The 20,473-nt window shown below is 40.7% G+C and overlaps 1 protein-coding gene across 5 annotated transcripts in view; it reads right to left on the minus strand.

Annotated features, from left to right (window-relative positions):
* The window catches only part of MYRIP (myosin VIIA and Rab interacting protein), a 371,862-nt gene that overhangs the window by 313,073 nt on the left and 38,316 nt on the right, over nt 1-20,473 (minus strand). For all 5 annotated transcript variants that reach the window (XM_053903956.1, XM_053903959.1, XM_053903955.1 and 2 more), the window contains exon 2: nt 3,539-3,682. In XM_053903956.1, the coding sequence (XP_053759931.1) occupies nt 3,539-3,648 (110 nt within the window). In that variant the 5' untranslated portion in view covers nt 3,649-3,682. The remainder of the gene's footprint in view (nt 1-3,538; nt 3,683-20,473) is intronic.

The following is a 20,473-nucleotide window of genomic DNA, read 5'->3' on the forward strand; positions in this document are numbered from 1 at the left end:
ATAAAAATCCTCCATTCTGAGTCTTATGGTCATTTAAGCAAATATTAAAGAATTCAAAAATGCCTGCTATAACACAGCTCCCTAGATTCTCCCATGCACCCTAAATCCAAGCAATGCCGAAAAGGTGAGGCAAATGTTTTGATGATTTCGGTGGTTTTGAGGTGGTGATGTCCCAACCTCTTCTTACCCAATAATAAGGTCCTAGGCCAAATCATTCAGAGTTTGGTCAGCATTCACGGAAGCATGTTGACTGGGCTTTGGGTAGAAGGACAATAGTGACGGCTGTCTTCAGAGGAAAATCATCCACTCCCAGGGACAGAAGAGGTGCTGTGTCACTCCTCTTGAGGCACTGATGGCTTCAAGTATCATTCTTTCCTAACACATGCAGGTTCCCACGAGTGTGCTTTTGTATGGAACTGCAGGAGAGTCACGGACTACTGGCCAAAGGCCAAGAGTCCTCAAAGAAAGATGGCGCCCACCTTGGCAAGCTACTGTAATGGCAACTGCACTGCCTTTAAAAATAAGTCTCCCCAAACCAAGCCATAAAGCAACTCTTCTACGCAGTCCAGCACATGACTCCAGTGAAGCTAAGACAAGTATCCACAGTCAGAAGACACTGAATACACTCTTGGTTTACCCATACCCGAGTCTGCAGGAGATGAGGCATGATACACAGCTGGTCTTTATGACTCCTAGAAAATAGGAAGACTGCTTCTTCAAGGCACACATAAAGATGGCCATATAGATTGACAGCCCATCTACACTCATCCATCTGTCCCACAGATATTTAGGGCATGCCTACTATGTGCCAGGCCCAGTGCCCAGAGCTTGAGGCACAAAACTGAGTTAGACATGAGTCTTGTTGGTGGTCCCGTTGAGGAGAAAAGCTGGATAACGCGGCGCAAACACACTACCGTGCTGAAACTGGTCTCAGTGGAAATGAGTGGCCACAAACCCCCAACAGTCTTCGTGTTGACTGGCATTATACTGTACTTCCAGGCTCTGCCTACTCTGCTGCCCTTTGGTGGCCATTTCTATTACAAAGTGTTTATCTCTGGCTTGGATTTCCCACCTGAACGCCAGATGCAAGTACGGAATTGCCGACTTGACATCTCTCTGCTTTTCTGTCTTCTCCACTCGGTGAAAGGCAACTTCATTTTCTCAGTCACCCAAGCCACAAACCTCACGGTCTTCCCTGACTCTGTGCCCCCTTACACTGCATATCCCAGTAAGGAAATGCGGCAGTATTCACTGTTGGCTCAACCTCTGACACGTATCCAGGATCTGACCACCACTCACCACCCGCTGCACCTCCCCTGCTCTGAGACAGCCCGACCTTTCACCTGGACCGCTGCCTCCTATCAGTTCCTCCGCTGCTAGTCCCGCCTTTCTGTGATGCCTCCCCCCCACCCCCCACCGAGCAGCTACCGCGACCCTATAAAGCAGATGTCAGGCCACCATGTCTCCTGTGCTAAAAACTCTGTGATTCCTCCACCTAGAGTGAGATTCAGGGCTTTACCACAGATTCTCTACTTACTACATGGTTGGAGCTCAGGCTGTTGCTGAGATTCCATTCTGTACTATGTTTCTTTGGCTCACTCCCTCCTAGCTCCTCGGGGAAACATACAAGGCATGTCCTTAAGTCAGAAACTTGACTTCTGTGGGTCCCTCTGCTGCGCCTAATGTCCCCCCAGGTAGCCGCAGAGCTCCCTCCCTCGCTTCCTTCAGATCCCTGCCCAAATGTCCCCAACGTCCCCAGAGAGGTCTTCCCTGAGCAGCCCACGGAAAAACAGCACCTGCCACCCTCCTCCAGTCTCTGCCCCTTTCCCTGCTTTATCTTTCTTCATGGCTCTCACCGCTACTGAACGTATCTAAACACATTTTTATTTGTTCATCTCCCCTCTCTCTCCTCCCTCTAGAGCAGTGCCATCCAACAGAAATATGGCATGAGACATACACAGAATTTTGAATTTTCGAGCAGCCATACTAGACAAAGTAAAAAGAAACCGCGAAAATTACATTTAATGTTTTTTTCTTTCCCCTCGTATATCTCGTATAACAAGAGCATTTCAAAAATGAAGTCAATACAAAATTATTACTAAGGCAGGACACATTGTCGGGCACTAAATTTGAAATGTGGTGTGTATGTCACACAGCACATCCCAGCTCAGGCTCATCACGTTTCAAGTGCTCGGTAGGCACCCATGATTGGTGCCTAGAATATAAACTCCATGGGACAAAGACTAGGTTTGCTCACCATATTCCCAGCAGCTTGAACCGTGCCTGGCACATGGTTTGTAAATCAATTAATTATTTAATTAACAGGTGGTTGTTTTTTTTTTTTTTTGTCTTCCTTCAAACAAGCACATATTAACCATATATAATATGACAGAGAAAAAAACCCATGATAGAAATAGACATGATTATACCAGAGTGCTTATAATCTAGTCAGGGAGGTAATACGTAAAGAGCTGGAAAGCCTGACGTACCCGAAGTGAAAAGGAAAAAAACCCCACATTTCAGGCTGATTAGGAAAGGACACGGTTGGGGCTCAGATGTCGCACAGCCCTGGCTATTTGGAGGAGTGGAGGCAGAAGGCCATAAGGATTATGACAGTTCCCAGGATGACAGTGATAAAAGCTGGACTTGGGGAAAAGTCGGGGACAGATGGTGAGGAGGCAGATTCAGCAGTGCCTGGTCCAGCCCTGCGTGGGGACTAAGTCAGGGGAGGAATTACAAAGGGGTTTTGAGCTCGGTGGCTAAGGAAGAAGACAGTGCCATGATAAACCCATCAGATTCCAAGGGAAAACAGACGGATGGACGAGGGCAGGTAATGATGACTTACTATCTAGTTCCAACACACTAGACCCAACATATGACCTCATTTTGATCACTCTGACCTCTTCCAAATTTAGTCATTTCTACCCAAATGAGCAGCAACTGTATTTCTCAGAACATTCCACGAGGAAATGCCAACTAGAGCATTGGAAGAGCCCCTCTCTGGGCCTCAGTATCCTCCTCTATAAAATGAGGAAGGTGGTGCTAGGCCAGGTGACCCCAGCCCAGCCAGATGGCACTTTCCTTATACCAGGTCTTTGGAACTCTTTTACTGCACCATGGGAGTTGAGTATTCTAACAGGAGATTGTACAGACTCTGTGAGTCTAATTCTTCCAAGAACTGTTCACCTAACACTTTATTCTTCAGCAACAGGAAGATTACTACCTGCCAACAGGAAAATTAAAGCCAAGTTGCAAGCTCCAAATAGCCACTGTCATCACAAGGTATACTTCTCCTGCAGCTAAAACTGTGCAGGGTGAGAAGCCCAAGGAAAACCTTGATGGGGAGGCATGTTTCCGAACGGGCACTATGGTGCCCAGCATTGAAGCTGGTGAGCCTTTCTGTGAAGGACAGGGCAGTCTTCCTATAAACAGAAGTGTGTGTACATGACATAAAGACTTCGAACTCGGGGCTAGCGGAGAGGAACATTCTCAGGAAAGCTGTCCCGTGCTACCCAGGAGGGCAACAGAAGCATCTCACCTTAGCCGTTCTTCCTCTTTTTTGCGAAGATTGAAGTCTCGTTGAACCACCTGGAGGACATGCTCCGTTTCGTCGTCGGTCAGACCAGACAGGTCCAGCTTCCTCCCCATGATTTAATACCCAACACGGATGATAACACAAGACCTGAGAAATCAAGGAGAGACCACAAATTGAGGGCAAGAGGAATGCGCTCCAGGGACCAAAATCAACCCATTTTTTTATTCACATGAAATTAATACAGTTTCATCTAAGGTGGTGCCTTGCTCTGCTCTCATATTCAGCAAACATTTACAGACGATGTCAGGCCGCAGAGAAAGGGAGAAGGTACCTGATCATCTGCCAGTCTCATTCATCCCACCCAACCCTTAAATTAGAAAAAAAGACATAAATTACTTTTTTCGATGCAATGAAGCAAGCATACAAGAGAGCTAGTGGCCCTAGCCACTAAATGCCAAAGACAGGATCCAAAACTTCTAAATTTTTGTGACTTGAAGTTTTAAATTCTAAGTATTATCTATAATTCCAAGATAAAATAAATTATAATACTTTTTAAAATATCCTATATACACTATAACCCCTGAACTTCTTTTTTAATGTTTATTTATTTTTGAGAGAGAGAGAAAGAGAGAGAGAGAGAGAGAATGAGAGGCAGAGGGGCAGAGAGAGAAGGAGACACAGAATCCGAAGCAGGCTCCAGGCTCTGAGCTGTCAGCACAGAGCCCGACGTGGGGCTCGAACTCACAGACCACGAGATAATGACCTGAGCCAAAGTCAGAGGCTTAACTGACTGAGCCACCCAGGAGACCCTATCCCCTGATCTTTTAATCATATGGCTATAAAATATAAACTAGAAACCAATAAACTCTCTTCTGCAAAAGGAAAAAATATAGTAAAATCATCTTATGTAGCCATTTTCTCAGCGGTAGAAAAGATGGTATTTGAAAGGAGCACCTCCCAGCCGCACATGCCTAGAAATCACGGGAAGCAATATTTTTGAAAATCATCTTTAATGAAGAGCTGTATCCATTTATAAAATCAAACACATAATTCCAGAAAATCACCTAGAACTGAAGACCAGCATAAACCTGAATGCAACCATCCTCCGTAAAGTATTAGCAGAACCAATGCAGCAAGATTTCAAAAAGATGATTATATACATAGACCAAGTGGGTTTTATCTAAACAGTTCCAGGTTGGTTCAACATTCAAAATCAACCCGTGTAATTCACCACATTAACAGAATAAAATGGAAAAATCATACGATCGGTTCAATGCCCATTCGTGACAGGAGCCCTCTGCAAACTTAGACTACAAGGAAATTTCCTCCATTATATATAGGGCAGGGCATTGATGGAAGGAAGGAAGGAAGGAAGGAAGGAAGGAAGGAAGGAAGGAAGGAAGGAAGGAAGGGGGAGAGAGAGAGAGGGAAGAAGAAGAAGAAGAAGAAGAAGAAGAAGAAGAAGAAGAAAGGGAGAGAGAAAGAAAGGAAGAAAGGAAGAAAGAGAGAGAGACAGAGAGAGAGACAGAGAGAGAGACAGAGAGAGAGACAGAGAGAGAGAGAGAGAGAGAGAGAGAGAGAGAGAGAAAGGGAAAGAAAGAAAACCTAAACTAAAATTAACATCATACTCAATCACAAAAGACCAAATGCTCTCCCTAAAGGTCAAGAACAAGGCTCAAACATCCACTCTCACTACCTCTACTCAGTGTGGAATGCCTTTATTATAAAGCTACATTAATTAAGACAGAGTGGTATTGACATACAGGCAGGTGTATTAGTTTGCCAAAGCTGCTATAACAGAGTACCATAGACTAGGTGGCTTGAACACCAGAAAAAGTTTCCTCATGGTTCTGGAAGCTAGAAGTCTGAGATCCAGGGGTCGATAGGGTTGGGTTCTTCTGAAGCCTCTCTCCCTAGCTTGCAGATGGCCATCTTCCCCCTGTGTTTTCACATGGTATTCTCTCTATATGTATCAATGTCTAAATTTCTTCTTATAAGGACACTAGACATATTGGATTATGGTCCACCCTAATAGCCTCATTTTAACCTAACTGCCTCTTTAAATGTCCTATCTCCAAATACAGTCATAATTTGAGGCACTGGGGTTAAGACTTCAACATATGAGATTTAGGGTGACAGCTTGGCCCACACCCTCTACCCTTTGGTTCCCCAAATTTATGGCCTTCTCACATGCAAAATATATTCAGCCCATCCAAACAGCCACAAAAGTCTTAGCCCATTCCAGCATCAACTCTAAGTACAAAGTCTCCTTTATTTTTTTTTTTAAAGGCAAATCTTTTCTTTCTTTTATTTTTTTTTTAACATTTATTTATTTTTGAGACAGAGAGAGAGCATGAACAGGGGAGGGTCAGAGAAAGAGGGAGACACAGAATCAGAAACAGGCTCCAGGCTCTGAGCTGTCAGCACAGAGCCCGATGCGGGGCTTGAACCCACGGACCGCGAGATCATGACCTGAGCCGAAGTCGGACGCTTAACCGACTGAGCCACCCAGGCACCCCTCCTTTAAATATTATCTAATTTAGGTACAGGCAAGTCGTGAGCAATGATTCATCCTGAGGTGAAATTCTTTTCCAGCTGTGAACCTGTGAAATCTGGCAAGTTACCTGTTCCAAAATGGAAGACACAGGAGAGGCATTGGATTGACATTCCCAATCTTGATGGGAGAAACTGAAAAGAGGAAAGGGGTCTTGGGTCTCAAGCATATCTGAGAGCAGAGCAAATTTCATTAGATTTTAAGCCTCAAGAATAAGTCCCTTCCTCTGTGCCCCCAAGTGGCCCTCCCTTCTGAGCCCACCAGGGTGGCTATCCCACTCCCCTGGCCCTGTAGCCACAGCAGCTTGCCCTGCTGAAACTGAGGAGGTGGCCTTGCCACAGGAGGAGTCCCACCCCAGAGGCCATGGTGGCAGTCCAGCTCCAGGGACCTCCGAATTGCCTTCGGGCTCATTCTTCCCCTTTCTTGAAGGATAACACAACGTGTGAAGCCAGATAGCTCTATTGGCCACATCCCGCAGAATCTCAGAGGACGCCAGGCTGCTTTCATTTCATCCTGTCTCTGTTTAGTCTGAACTGGCAGTGCTTCTGCTGATATGAATTCTCAAAAACTCTGTTGGCTTCCCATGCAATACACAGAAGGCCAAACCATCAAACAAGAGGGTCCTCTACAGCTCTCTCCTGGGTAACCAAAGCTCTGTTCCTGGTTTCTGCTGAAATGGCTGATTCGATCCCTGAGTTGTTCTCATAATCTGTGTAGCAAGTGGCTGTCCAGCCACACCCTTGATGTTCTCCCCAGACACACTTTCTCATGTTTTGCAATATGGATAGACTGAGAACTTTACAAACCTTAACATCCTGGTTCCTTCTGCTTAACAATCTCTTCTTCAACTCATCTCTCTACTCTTGCACTTTGCTAGAAGCAGCAAGGCCAGACCAGGCCATGCTTCAACACTTTGCTTAGACGTCTCCTCAGCTAAATACCCAAGTTCATCACTGAGAAGTTCCACCTTCCACAGAACACTAGAACACAACTTGGCCAAATTCTCGGCCACTTTATACAAGGATCCAATTCCTTCACTTCCAATAACACGTTCCTCATTTCTGCCTGAGCCCTCAACAGAAGTGCTTTAAACATTCACATTTTGACCACCTTTCTATTCACAACGATACCCGTATTCTCTCAGAAGGTACCTCTCTTCTTCCCGAGCCCTCAGCAGCATCACCTTTCCCATCCATATTTCCACCAACAGTCTCCTCAAGGCAACCTCGGCTTTTTCTAGCGTGTGACTCAGGACACCTCCACCTTCACCCATGAGCCACTTCCAAAGCCACCTGCACATGTTTACATAGAAATAACAGAATACGAGAGATGAAAAGACGCTTAATTTCACCTGTAATTACAGAATTGCACATCAAAACCACATTTCACACCCACCAAAATAAAGAGCCTTTATCAAGTGTTGACAGGAGGAGGGACAATGGCGGCTTTCACATAGCGCGTACATATTGACCCGACTGCTTTGTGACACAATTATCATTTTCAAAGCTGACGATGCATGTACCCTATGAACTAGCATTTCTGCCACACCTGGGTGTATGCCTCAGATATAATCTTGCAAACGTGCACCAAGAGGTAGGGGTTTGGTTGGCTCACATGAAATTTCTAAATCTGCACCACTCCAATTTATAAAAATGTCTATTTCACGTAGTTCGACCTAGCAGGAGACGTTACTAGCAGTCACAAAAAGTAAAAAAGTAAAACAAAAAGTAAAACAAAGTAAAAAAGTAAAAAAAGTAAAAAAGTAAAACAAAAAGTAAAAGTAAAACAAAAAGTAAAACAAATCAAATAAAACCTGCAAACTACCCTGAACATCCATTAATGGCAAGGTCAACAGATATGTATATTTATTTCACATAATGGAGTTCCCCACTGCAGTGAAAAACGGCATGCCGTAGGTCTATCCACCAACATGGATGAATCTTAAAACATAATGTTGAGACAGAAAAGCACACCATATGTACACACATGTGCAGCAGGCACACACTATAATCCTGTTCATAAACAGTTCAAAAGCATAAAAAGTCAAAGCATGTATTTTTTAGGAACAAATATGGTAAAACCCTAAAGAGCAAGATGGGATCACTGAGGGAGAGGGAGGGTTTGGGGATAATTACATAGAGGCTTCACAGCTCTCAATGGAAAGACAGTGTTACTGCTGCTGCTTCTTATTATTACTACCGTTATTATTAAGTAATAATTATATTAATAGTATATTATTATTACTTATTATTATTATTAAAAGTCCAACTTTTATATACACTTTTGTCTGTAAGGTATCTTTTATAAGCATATAAACTCAAGTAAACGTAACACTAAACAAAACTCAGGTAATTTCACCATCATTAGAGCAAACATTTGAAACACTGTCCAGCGAATATGCTGAGAAGTGTAAGAAAAATGATGAAAATGATTTTGATAAGTAAGTCGTGAAGGTGAAAAGTACAGCATGGAGAATATAGCCAATAATCTTCCAATAACACTGTATGGTGACAGATGGTGACAACACTTGTTGTGGTGAGCAGTGAGTAATGTACAAACTTGTCAAATCACTAGGCTGTGCACCTGACACTAACACAAATAACACTGTATGCCCAACTATCCTTCAACAATAAAAAACTGTAAATTGTTAAATAATGATTTTGATAGATCACTACTGGTTGAACACCTACTATGTTTCAGAGGAAATACAAATATACAGATATAGATATCTGTATACAGATATCTATATACAGATATAGATATAGATACAGATACAGATATAGACACAGACACAGGTATAGATACAGATATAGATACAGAGATAGACATAGATACAGACATAAATACAGATATAGATACAGATATAGATACAGAGATAGATACAGATATAAATACAGATATAGATACAGAGATAGATATAGATACAGAGATAGACATAGATACAGACATAAATACAGATATAGATACAGATAGAGATACAGAGATAGATATAGATACAGATATAAATACAGATATAGATACAGATACAGATATATTACACTTGATATTCTTAACTCTCACAAAATTCTACAGGCAACCACAGCCATTGCCGCCACTCACAGATGAGAAGGTGTGGATACATAGTTCCACGTTCTGGCTGTAAAACAGATAAATGACAAAAGACCGCTAGGGTCTGACTGGGTCTGTATCTGGCTCAGAGGCCACACCTTTACTCCACGTGTAGGCCTTCCTGTGAGATGCAGAGGGAAACTCTAGACCTCAGGTTTTCACCCTTGGGGTCTAGAGTTCCCTGCCCTCTCTTTCTAACATGTTAGAACAGGGGATCCCATCACTTGGCTGCTATTCAGACAAAGGTAACCTGCTCTTTTAGTTTCCAAATAATGGCAACAAACGCAGAGAACAGAGAAGTGTCAGTCCTTAAACGTCCTCTGTTAAATGACTTTAAAACCCCATGCCTGTATGACGCAAATGAACCTCAAAATTTAGCCAAAATATCACAACAGGAGTCCCAACTATTTGAAAAAAGAAAAAAGATTTTTCACGCCTCTTAGGCTACTTGTCAAAAGTAAATCTGTGGGCCGCTTTGCACACATGGTGTTGGGTGGGGTGGTGGGGGCGGTGGGGGTAGGGAGAGAGCCTAGTGCACCTGCTGGTCCGCAGAAGTAAATTAGAAGTAAGACTCCACTCTTAGGCTGCCAGGCCAAGGGGAACTCCATAAACTGCCATCTTCAAATCCCTCGACGAGCAGGAAGAAACAGATCAGAGGGCACAGGGAAAATGCAGACTGACTTCTTCCTTCAAAACACCCCATTAAAGGTGATAATGGCACCTTGGAGTTTCCCCCAAAGTGACATATCTGTCCCCTTCACTTCACTGGCTTTTGGTTTCTGAGAATTCTAACTGAGTTTCTAAGATGCCCAGTTAGTGAAAGACAGAAGTGGCAGCTCTGATCATCTCAAATCTAAATAGAATGATCGGGACTCCAAAGGGATACATGGTTTCTGTAAAGAAATAAATAAAGTAGCTCTACATGGACAAGGCGGAGAACAATGAGAAAACCTTTTGGGAAAATGGGGAAAGCATCTTCCTTTTCTAGAGTAAACACAATTAGATTTCCCATGGAACAACAGAAATGGCGTCTCAGAGCTAGAGAAGCCTCACATCCACGAGTCACAGGTCACTTAGGTATGACCTCTTCGTTTACAGATGAGAGAGGGTAAACATAGGAAATGGAAGAGGGTTCCCCAACACATAAACTGGTTCAGAAGCTCCTGGTTTCCAGAACAGTGCTTTTGCTCCTGGATCTCTCTGGTTTATAAGTGATGGTAGCAGAGAGAATACAATATTGTAACAACACATACTTTTGGTAAACTACATGCTGTATCTTTCATCTGATTTCTTCCCTTAATATGTCATAAAATTCTTTCCTTTTAAGACAGTTTTATGGATCCAAAATATTCCATAGTATGGCAGTAGCACAATTTAACCAATCATACTTACATACTTTCTCTTATTTTCAATATTTTTCTATTATAAACAACACTAAGATTGGGGCGCTTGGGTGGCTCAGTCGGTTAAGTGTCTGACTTTGGCTCAGGTCATGATCTCACGGTCTGTGGGTTCGGGTCCTGCATTGGGCTCTGTACTAACAGCTCAGAGCCTGGAACCTACTTTGGATTCTGTATCTCCCTCTCTCTGCCTCTCCCCAGCTTGTGTTCGCTCTCTCTCTCTCTCTGTCAATAACAAATAAACTTAAAAAAAGATAAACAACACTAAGATGAACATCTTTGTACATATATCCTTGCACATTCTTGAAGAAAATTCTTAGATCAAAACAGCTGAGTCAATGCTTAGGCATATTTGATAATAGCTGCCAGATTGCTATTAAAGCATTTATTCTTGTATTTCTCCTACTAGGATATATGAATGCCTGTGTTCCTCAAATCTTATTAAATGAAAATGGCAAGTTATTATAATTAGCGGTGCTTTGGTTACCAGTATATGGAATATATCATTAAACCTTGTTTTGGACCCTGATAGTTGTGGAATTATCTACTTTCATGAGCTGTGTAATTTGATCTTTCAGAGAACCTTATGTACTTCTTAGTATTTTAAAAGTAGGCTTAATATATTAAAATAATCATCTGTCCTGTTTTTCCCCGAATTGCCACTGGCCTTTGAATTTTATTCATCTTATGTTTTGCCATGTGAACTTCCCTGTTTTATGCAGCAAGACGTTGGGTGTTATTTTTAAGTTATCATCAAGTATGCATAAACTCCTACCTATTCTCCACTCCTTTATGAGAATACCTAATACTGTAAAGACAGAAGATCTTTGCCAGGTTAAGTGACACATTCCTCAGTCAATAAAAGATTCATTTGAATTTTTGCTCCCAGCTTGGCAAAGATGTTTTAAGGTTCATCTGGAAACATAAATGGATAATGTCAGCCAGACAGTTCTGAAAAGGAAAAATGATGCGAGGTGATCTGCAATAGTGGGTTTTAAAGTGTGCTACTGGCATGAGACCACCTTAGGACAGGTCAGGACAGAAAGTCCCAACAAAGTCCCATATGTGTCTGTGTGTCTGTGTATCTAACTATCTGTTCATGGATCATCTAAGTCAGATAGATAGATGGGTCAATAAGTGGTATTGGGTCAGTTGGCCAATCACATCAGGTTTGTGAGATTTCTAAGGACACCTGTTAGTGAGTTAAAGAAACTAAAGCGATAAAAACAAATGAAGAGGAAAATGGAAAATTTATTGCTGAGATGAAAACGCATCTGGTGCAAAGCAGCATTATGAATAATAGACCCAGACTAGGAACTAGGCAAATACTCTTCGATAGAAGACTAAAGGGTAGTATATTCACCAGTGGAATACTACATGCCGGTAAGTATGGGTAAACTACAACTACATACACCAGTGTGACTGAATCTCATAAATATCATGCTAAGCAAAATAAGCTAGACGTGGAGATTCCGATTATACAAAGTTCAGAATCAGGCAGTACTATTCTGTTGTGTGAAAAGTAGGATAGTGGTCATCACTGGGCAGGAAAACAGTGGCCAGAAAGGGCAAGGCTGGGGACTGTTAATGCTGTTTCTGACCTGGGTGCCGGTTACACAGATGTGTTCAATTTGTGAACATCCACCAACGTGTACACTTTTGATTTGTGTATTCTCCTATGTTTGACATGGCTCAATAAAAGGTAGAAAATACAGTATGAACAGTAAAATCCTGATGTGAACAGATAAACTCAAAATATACACTGAAAGATAATCACAAGAAATATTATCAAGGGTTATCTCTGAATGGTTAAATTTCGTATGATGCAATTTTTGAAAATTCGCTTCTGCGTGTTTTTTCCCTTTCTTCTACAATAAACACCATTTGAATAATTAAACACACATTATCAAGGATATGTATGAGGGTATTCTCCTTAATGCTATTTACAATGGCAAATCTGTTTAAACAACTGAAATGTCTAATGACAGACCATTGGTTAAATCTGCTGTATCTCTGAGACAGTATATTCAAATGCTATAAAAATGATATATTATTGACATGGAAAAATACTCACAACATATTTATGACTGAAAATTACAGACTGGAAACTATATTAAGTGATTTCAATTGTTTTATTTTTCTTAAAAAAAGTCTGTGAATTCCAATGAAAAGAGACTTAAAAACTGAGAATAAACTGAGGGTTGATGGGGGGTGGGAGGGAGGGGAAAGTGGGTGATGGGCACTGGGGAGAGCACCTGTTGGGATGAGCACTGGGTGTTGTATGGAAACCAATTTGACGATAAATTTCATATTAAAAAGAAAGAACAACCAAAAAAATGAAAAGGATAGAATGACAAATCATATGCCAAACATTCATAGTTATTATTTCTGGATGACTGGATTTCTTAAAGCTTTTAATTATTTTTTATGTTTTTGCTTATTTATGCTTTCCAATTTTCCCACAATGAACATGGATTACTTCCTTAATGAAAAATAAATGTTACTTTGAACACTAACAAAGCTAGTAATAACACTGGAAGAGTAACTCAAAATTATAATACATGATCTTGACATTATAACAGGATCATGAAAACTAAAATGTCAAAGGAGAAGCCTGATGTTATCATAATACAGGAAAGAGTCTGAAAACTGCTCACTACTCAATTATGTTGTATTTCACATCAGTTTACAGCTCCAGATACCCTAAAAAAAGAAGAGCTATAAGACCAATCACTAAAAAATCCCTTTTTATGTCAAAGCCTTGAAATAATGCCTGATGGATACGCTATTAGCATCAACTGATAAATAACTCATATCAATTCAGGTTCCTAATATGCTCCAGAAACCAAAGAATATTTAAGTCTCAAGACTTGGAAAACCTTTAAAAACCTGGGGTCGAGCAAAAGATAATTGGAAATTTTAGTATAATTCATGCAAAAATGGGTAAATCCTTCCAATCTTGATAGGCCAACAAAAAGAAAACAGCTTGGCCTGAGGCCGTCTGAAAACAGTACAATTCTCAAAATGTGGAGAACAGAAAACCCACCTATAAAAGAGGTGGGGGTCTTACTTATGAAACCATGCAACCCATTCAAGACGGAACAGTGTTTTAATTCTGTGCGTGGTCAAATGTGATGACAGCAGCTTAGACAGGAAACCAAACCGAGTCTCATCATACTCAGCTTCCATTTGGAGGTTTTCCACATGCCACGAAACAGCACTGTGCTCACATGTATTCTACCTGCACTTCCGCAAGACATTACGGAAGAGGTGTTTGATTGCAAGCGTCAGAGAAGAAACAACGACCTGCGTCAGCCACCCTGAGAAGCAAAGCAGAAGCTAGATTGTAACAAAGGAGCAGATGCCTGGCAGCAGTTGTTCAGGAGTGATTTTCTTTATATTTTCAAAGCTCTCTATAGCTGCAAATGGCTCATAACTTTGAAGTTAGAAGACCCAACACAAGTAGAATCGTCTGTATTATTCCTGGATAGAAGTAACAGCCATGAGGGAGGACACAGACACTTCTCCAGGAAACTGGTTAGTACAAACTTCGCAAATGAGAAAAAAAAAAAAAGTAACTCCAAGGACACTAAGTGCATACATACATAATTTATGGAAAGTTCATCATAAAAGGTCAGTGTCTATCTACACAAGTGACATTCTAGAAAGGTACTAAGAAGAAAAAGGTCAAGGACAGACAATTGAATGAGATCTTTACAAACCCACAATGTGTGATATGATGAATGTAACAGAAAGAGAAAAGTAAAAAAGGTTAACTTACAATGTCCGAAATTCTGAAGGTGATAAAACTGTAAACACGGCTGGAGCTTCCCTCTTTGACCATGGCTAGATGTTGACTAGAATTGAAAATAAATGTTCTTAGCCCTCGAAAAAAATCTAAATGTTAGAACTCTCCCAGGATAAAAAGAAAAGAAGAAAAAAAAAACTTTACCTGGAAAGAAACACACACACACACATACACACCGACACGCACACACACGAGACGTATTTTTCACTGGGTCTGTTCTTTGGAGCAAGTGGTACTTGGGCTGTAGGGCTCAATGACCTTCACTCCTTCACCTTTAAGAGTGGCTATCCCTGCCACAACAGCCTGCTTCTCTGAGACTCCCCCCCTTTCCCTACACACAGGAATGGCCCAGAGCAGACATGTTGCACCACCGGGGCACAGCTGATTGGACCAGGGATGGCAGAGTCCCTTGTCTGGGAATGCTATTAACATTCAGCTAGAGTGTGTTGATCTTGGTGGCCTGCTGCAATCCCACCTGAAAATGCCACCAAATGACTTTTAAAATAAAGGTGTTAATTATTGGGCCTTTTGCAGCTCAAACAAAATCTAGACTGACTTCTAGTTCAAGCCGCGTGTGTGAATGTCGACATTTCCCCCTTCTCCCCCTGGAAATCATCCAAAAAATCAACAAGGAAAATGAGAAACAAAATGCAAGTTTCATTTCAGCTAAACCAGGAGACAATTAAAACTACAGAGACCGAATGTAAGTGGAAAAGCATCTAAAACAGAGGAAATTAAGTTGGAGGAAGAGAAGAGAAAAGGCTGCAGAGCTTGCAGCTGAAGGTCTCAGCAAGCACCAGCAAAACTACCCTTCTCGAAGGCAAAGGACACAGGCTGACATTTTAACTCTTGCTTGGAACAGGAGAGGTAGACCAGCTGGCTCCATGAGCTTGTGTGGATCCAGTGTTTTGTCTGTTTCTTTCTTCCCCCACAAAGAAAATGGCAACAATTTACAAGGAATCACAAAGAACACTTATTTACAGGAAGCAGTCTTCTTTTGTGCGGTAAAGAAAACACAATCTTTTCATTACCCAAAAATAAAAGAGTTAAATCAACACAAAACAAAAAAATCTTCCTTTCTTCATTGGCTTTGGTAAAATAAAGGCCAGTTCTAAAAAAACAAAAACAAAAACAAAACAAAATAGAATAAAACTCCACCTAGCAGAACCATATCCCCAATCTCTATAAACCTTCCACAATAATTATTCAGGAAAAATTAAACTCCTTTGATGATGAATAATAAAAAAGAAAAAAACCCTCAGGAACTACATAAAAACATTCGAAGAACAAATGAGAAAGAAAGGCAAGCAGCAAGGGAAGATCTCTCATTACAAGACATTTGATGAAGCAATGGAGTGACCAAAGATTTTTAAGAAATTAAACACTTATTGATCAAATCACAGCCATGAATGAAGAAACAGGAAAAAATATCAAAGTATTAAGAAATGATAAAATGTGAATTGACAGCGCTTGGGAAAGGAGTGGGGGAAACTACAACCACTACAGAAATTATGCCAAGAAGGCAGTCGAGGTAGCTGAGAAACCAGCGGAACAAAGTGAGAGACACAGTAGGGAGAAGACATGAGAAAGGGGCCAAAGTGAAACAAATAAAGTTAGAAAGATTGGGGAGAATATTGTAGATATGGAGGAAACCTAGAAGAGACCCAAAAGAAGGAAATGGAAATACTAGAACATAAGCAATTCCTGAAGATTTTGAGACTACACTGGGTCTGAAGGAAAAATGACCTTTTCAATTTTGAATTTTTGTAAGCTACAAAAATAATGGGTAACATGAGCAGACCTCACACAGCACCAGAATAATTCCAAAATACAGGACTAACTTAAAGGTAAAAAAATAAAACCATAAAGGTAATAAAAGAAAACAGGAGAAAATTCTTCCATAATCTCAGAGGGGGAAAACCATTACTAAATAAGACACAAAATTCAGAAGCCATTGAAAACAATGGATAAATTCAACATAAGATTGGAAATGTCTGCATAATAAGGTACCAAAACATTATGAGCAGAGTTAAGTGACAAAGAAGAAAGAAAAATACATGTTACATCAAAGACAAAAAGATAATTTCCTTCAATATAAAAACTTTGACAAGTGAGTAAGAAAAAAAAGAGCAAAAACCCAATAGAAAAATGGACAAAGAGAGTAATAAAAATAAAAAGAAATAGAGTGCACCAAAAGAACTACCAATGGCTCATAAACCTATCAAACACATAAAAAGACAAATGCAAATTGAAAGACTTTTTTTTCACCGATCAGATCTGCAAAGATTCAAAAGCTTAGTATCACGGTGTGCTGATAAGTCTTTAAGAAAACAGGCACTCTTGTCCATTGCTGTGAGGACTGTAAATGTACAATCTCTGTGAAGGACAATTTGCTAATATCTATTGATATTATATGTAGGTGGACGGATGGGTGGATGGATGGACGGACGGATGGATAGACATCCTTTCATTCAGCAATTCCACTTCTAAGAATTCATCCCACAGAGATAATACACATATGTTTATGCAAAATGGCATATTTAGAAAGATCACTAGAGAACTAAGTGAAAAATAACAATGGGCTAGTCATACAATGGAAAACTATGTAGCTATTAAGAAAAAAATGAAGAAACTGTATGAGCTGATACGGAAAATTCTTCAAATACAGGGTTAAGTACAGGGTGCACAACAGTAGGCACAACAAGCAAAGTGCCCAACAGTAGGTGTACCATACCATCATTTGCATAAAAAGAGAACAAAATATATGTTTCTAATGTATATGTGCATACACACATTTGCTTGTATGTGCATAAATATCTCTGGAAAAATGCATGGGAAAAACCCAGTAGCATGACTTACCTAAAGAGAAGGGTAACTATGGTCAGGGATGTGAAACATACTTTTTTAAAAAAATTATTTAAATCCAACATATAGTGTAATCATGACTTCAGGAATAGAATTCAGTGATTCATCACCTACATATAACACTCAGTGCTCATCCCAACAAGTGCCCTTCTTAACACCCATCACCCATTTAGCCCATCCCTCCCACCCAACATCCTGCCTGCAACCCTCAGTTTGCTCCCTGTATTTAGAGTCCTTTACGACAGAGAGGGAGGCAAACCATAAGAGACTCTTAAGTACAGAGAACAAACTGAGGTTGATTAGGGGTGGGGGGTAGGAATGGGTGATGGGCATTGAGGAGGGCACTTATTGGGATGAGCACTGGGTGTTGTATGTAAGTGATGAATCACGGGACTCTACCCACGAAACGAAGAGCAGACTGTATACACTGTATGTTAGCTAACTTGATAACAAATTATATTGAAAAAAGAAAAAAAAAGAGTCTCTTATGGTTTGTCTCCTTCTCTGTTTTTATCTTATTTTTGCTTCCCTTCCCCTATGCTCATCTGTTCTATGTGAAACATACTTTTTAATGCTTTTGAAATTTTGAAAGATTTAAATGTATTGTGTATTTAATATTTTAAATTTAAATACAGTAAAACCTTGGTTTGCGGGCATAATTTGTTCCAGAAACATGCTTGTAGTCCAAAACACTTGCATATCAAAGGAAAGCAAACCATTGGCTCAGTTGTGATCATGTGACATTGAGCAATCACATACTATTCGTATTGGAAGACATCGCTCGTTTCTCAAGTTAAAATTTATTAGAAATGTTTGCTTGTCTTGAAGAACACTGGCAGACCAAGTTACTTATAATCCAAGGTTTTACTGACATATAATCTGTTTTAAAAGAGATAAACTGATCAAGTCACCCCATGCGTAAAAACCTTTTGTTATTCCCTACAGTTTTGTTGGCAAATTTCAGAGAACTTCAGCTTACCACCAAGGCCCTTGAAGACTTCATCCTAACCTGTTCCTTCTCTCTGGGCTTGACTTTGACCTTTCCTGATCTCTATGAAACAACAGGCACATTAAGTAATCAGAACACATCCTGCTCTCTCTTGCCCTTACCCTTAAACGTGTTGATCTTGTGTTACTGTCCCATAGGTCCTTGAGGCTCTACTCATTTTGTGTGTGGCGGGGGGGGGGGGGGGGGGTCTGTTTTCTCTCTTTGTTCAGATTGGGCACATTCTATTGGTCTGTCCTTCTGTTCACTGATCCTCTGTCATCTCCACTATAGTTTTTTTGTTAATCCAGCAAGTTTTTTCGTTTTTCTTTCTGTGGTTATATTTTTCAGTTCCATAATTTCTTATTTGGTTCTTTTTTTTATAACTCCCTTTATTGTGATTTCCTATTTTTCATTTGTTTCAAGTGGATCTGTAATTATTCATTGAAGCATTTTTATAATGGCTGCTTTAAGATTCTTGTCAGATAATTGCAACATCTGATTCATCTCTGCGTTAGTATCAGTTGTTGTCTTCTCTCATTCGAATTGTAATATCCTAGGTCTTGGTATGATGAGTGTTTTTCATTTGTACCCTGGACATTTTGGCTATTATGTTAGGAGACTCTGGGTCCTATTTAGTTATTTTGTTGTAACAGGAAGTACCTCTGTTTAGGTTTATTTAGCACAAGGTCCTGTCCTACTTTTTTAGATTAAGGTTCCAATGACAATTTACTTACCATGGCCTTCAAAAATCCATTTGGCTTATCTCGTGCCACTGAGGTTCACATTGGTCCCTGTTGTGCTTCATGAGGGAGTGCACTGGGCTTTCCTAAACCAGATTGCCCAGTGTGGTGAGGAGGACCCCACCCGTGGAACAAAAGAAGCTTCTAGGTCTAGGCTGCCTGTTATGGCAGGATTCCTCCTAGTATGTCTAGGTGGGGAGAAAGGTATCAGCCCCACAGGGATGAAGAGGCTTCCCAGGCTGGGCACCTGTGGTAAGATACCCCCAGCCTGTGGTGATACTGAGTGCTTCTCAACCCAGGTACTTGGGGCAGAATCATCCCCTTCTTCCAGCAGAGGGGGGAGGGGGGTGCTTGCCCTGTCTACTTGATCCACCACTGATTCCCCATTTCTACTTGATTCCCAATCCCTACTTGGCTCCCATTTGATTCCCCTTGTGGGTGGTGTCATGTTCATCTGCTGTTGTTGTAGGATGCCTGTTCAACCTGGAGAAGGAATGAGCCTATAGGTTGGAATTCAGGAAACACTGAAGCTGAGTCATTTTCTGCCGTTGGTTCCAGTATCATCAGATGCCATGCCACTATGTTATTTCTCTGGTCCGGGGCTCCCCAGATAGTTGGCTTTTGCTTCTCTTCTTTCAAAATTCTCCTTTGGTTGTTGTATTGGTCAGGGTTCTACAAAGAAACAGAACCAGCAGGATAGAGAGAAGGAGGAGAGAAAGATTTATTTTAAGGAACTGGGTCATACAATGGTGGAGGCTTGGCGAACCCAAGGTCTGATAGGGGAGTCTATTAGGCTGGAGACCCAGGGAAGAGTTACAGTTTAAGTCCAAAGGCAGTCCCTTGGCAGAATTTGTTCTTGCTCACAGTAGAGGAAGGAGGGTGTCAGTCTTTGTTCTCTTAAGGCTTTCAACTGATTGGATGAGGTCCACGCACATTATAGAGAGTGATCTGCTTCACTCAAATTCCTATTTAAATGTTAATCACATCCAAAAAAAAAAAAAAAAAAAAAACAACCATACTCACAGAAACATCAAAACAGTGTTTGACCAAATATCTAGGCACTGTGGCTCGGCCAAGTTGACACATAAAATTAGCCATCACAGTTGTGTTTTGTTTCATAATTACATTCCATTTTGTAGAGGTTTTGTGGAGAAATATCCTGGATCTGTAACACTCCTACACTTCCATCGGTTTTGTAAATTTCTCAGGCATTTTTTCCCTCTAATAATACTTCTTTTATTCCTTCTCTTTCTTTCTGGTGACTATAAGCACATGTGATTGTCAGACCTTCTCAATATACTCGTCTCTTTTTTATGCCTTTTTGTTTCTCATACATCATTCTGGATATTTTTCCAATTGAGGTCAGGATTCTTTGATTGTTTATTCATTTTCTCTTCATGTATTTTTAGCCTATCATTAAATCTATGTTTAAGTTTTTAATATTGGTAATTTTTCAATTCTAAATTTTCCATTTC

This window comes from Panthera pardus, unplaced genomic scaffold, assembly GCF_024362965.1.
Source record: "Panthera pardus isolate Hobbes unplaced genomic scaffold, ASM2436296v1 HiC_scaffold_16, whole genome shotgun sequence".
Classification (NCBI taxonomy): domain Eukaryota; kingdom Metazoa; phylum Chordata; class Mammalia; order Carnivora; family Felidae; genus Panthera; species Panthera pardus.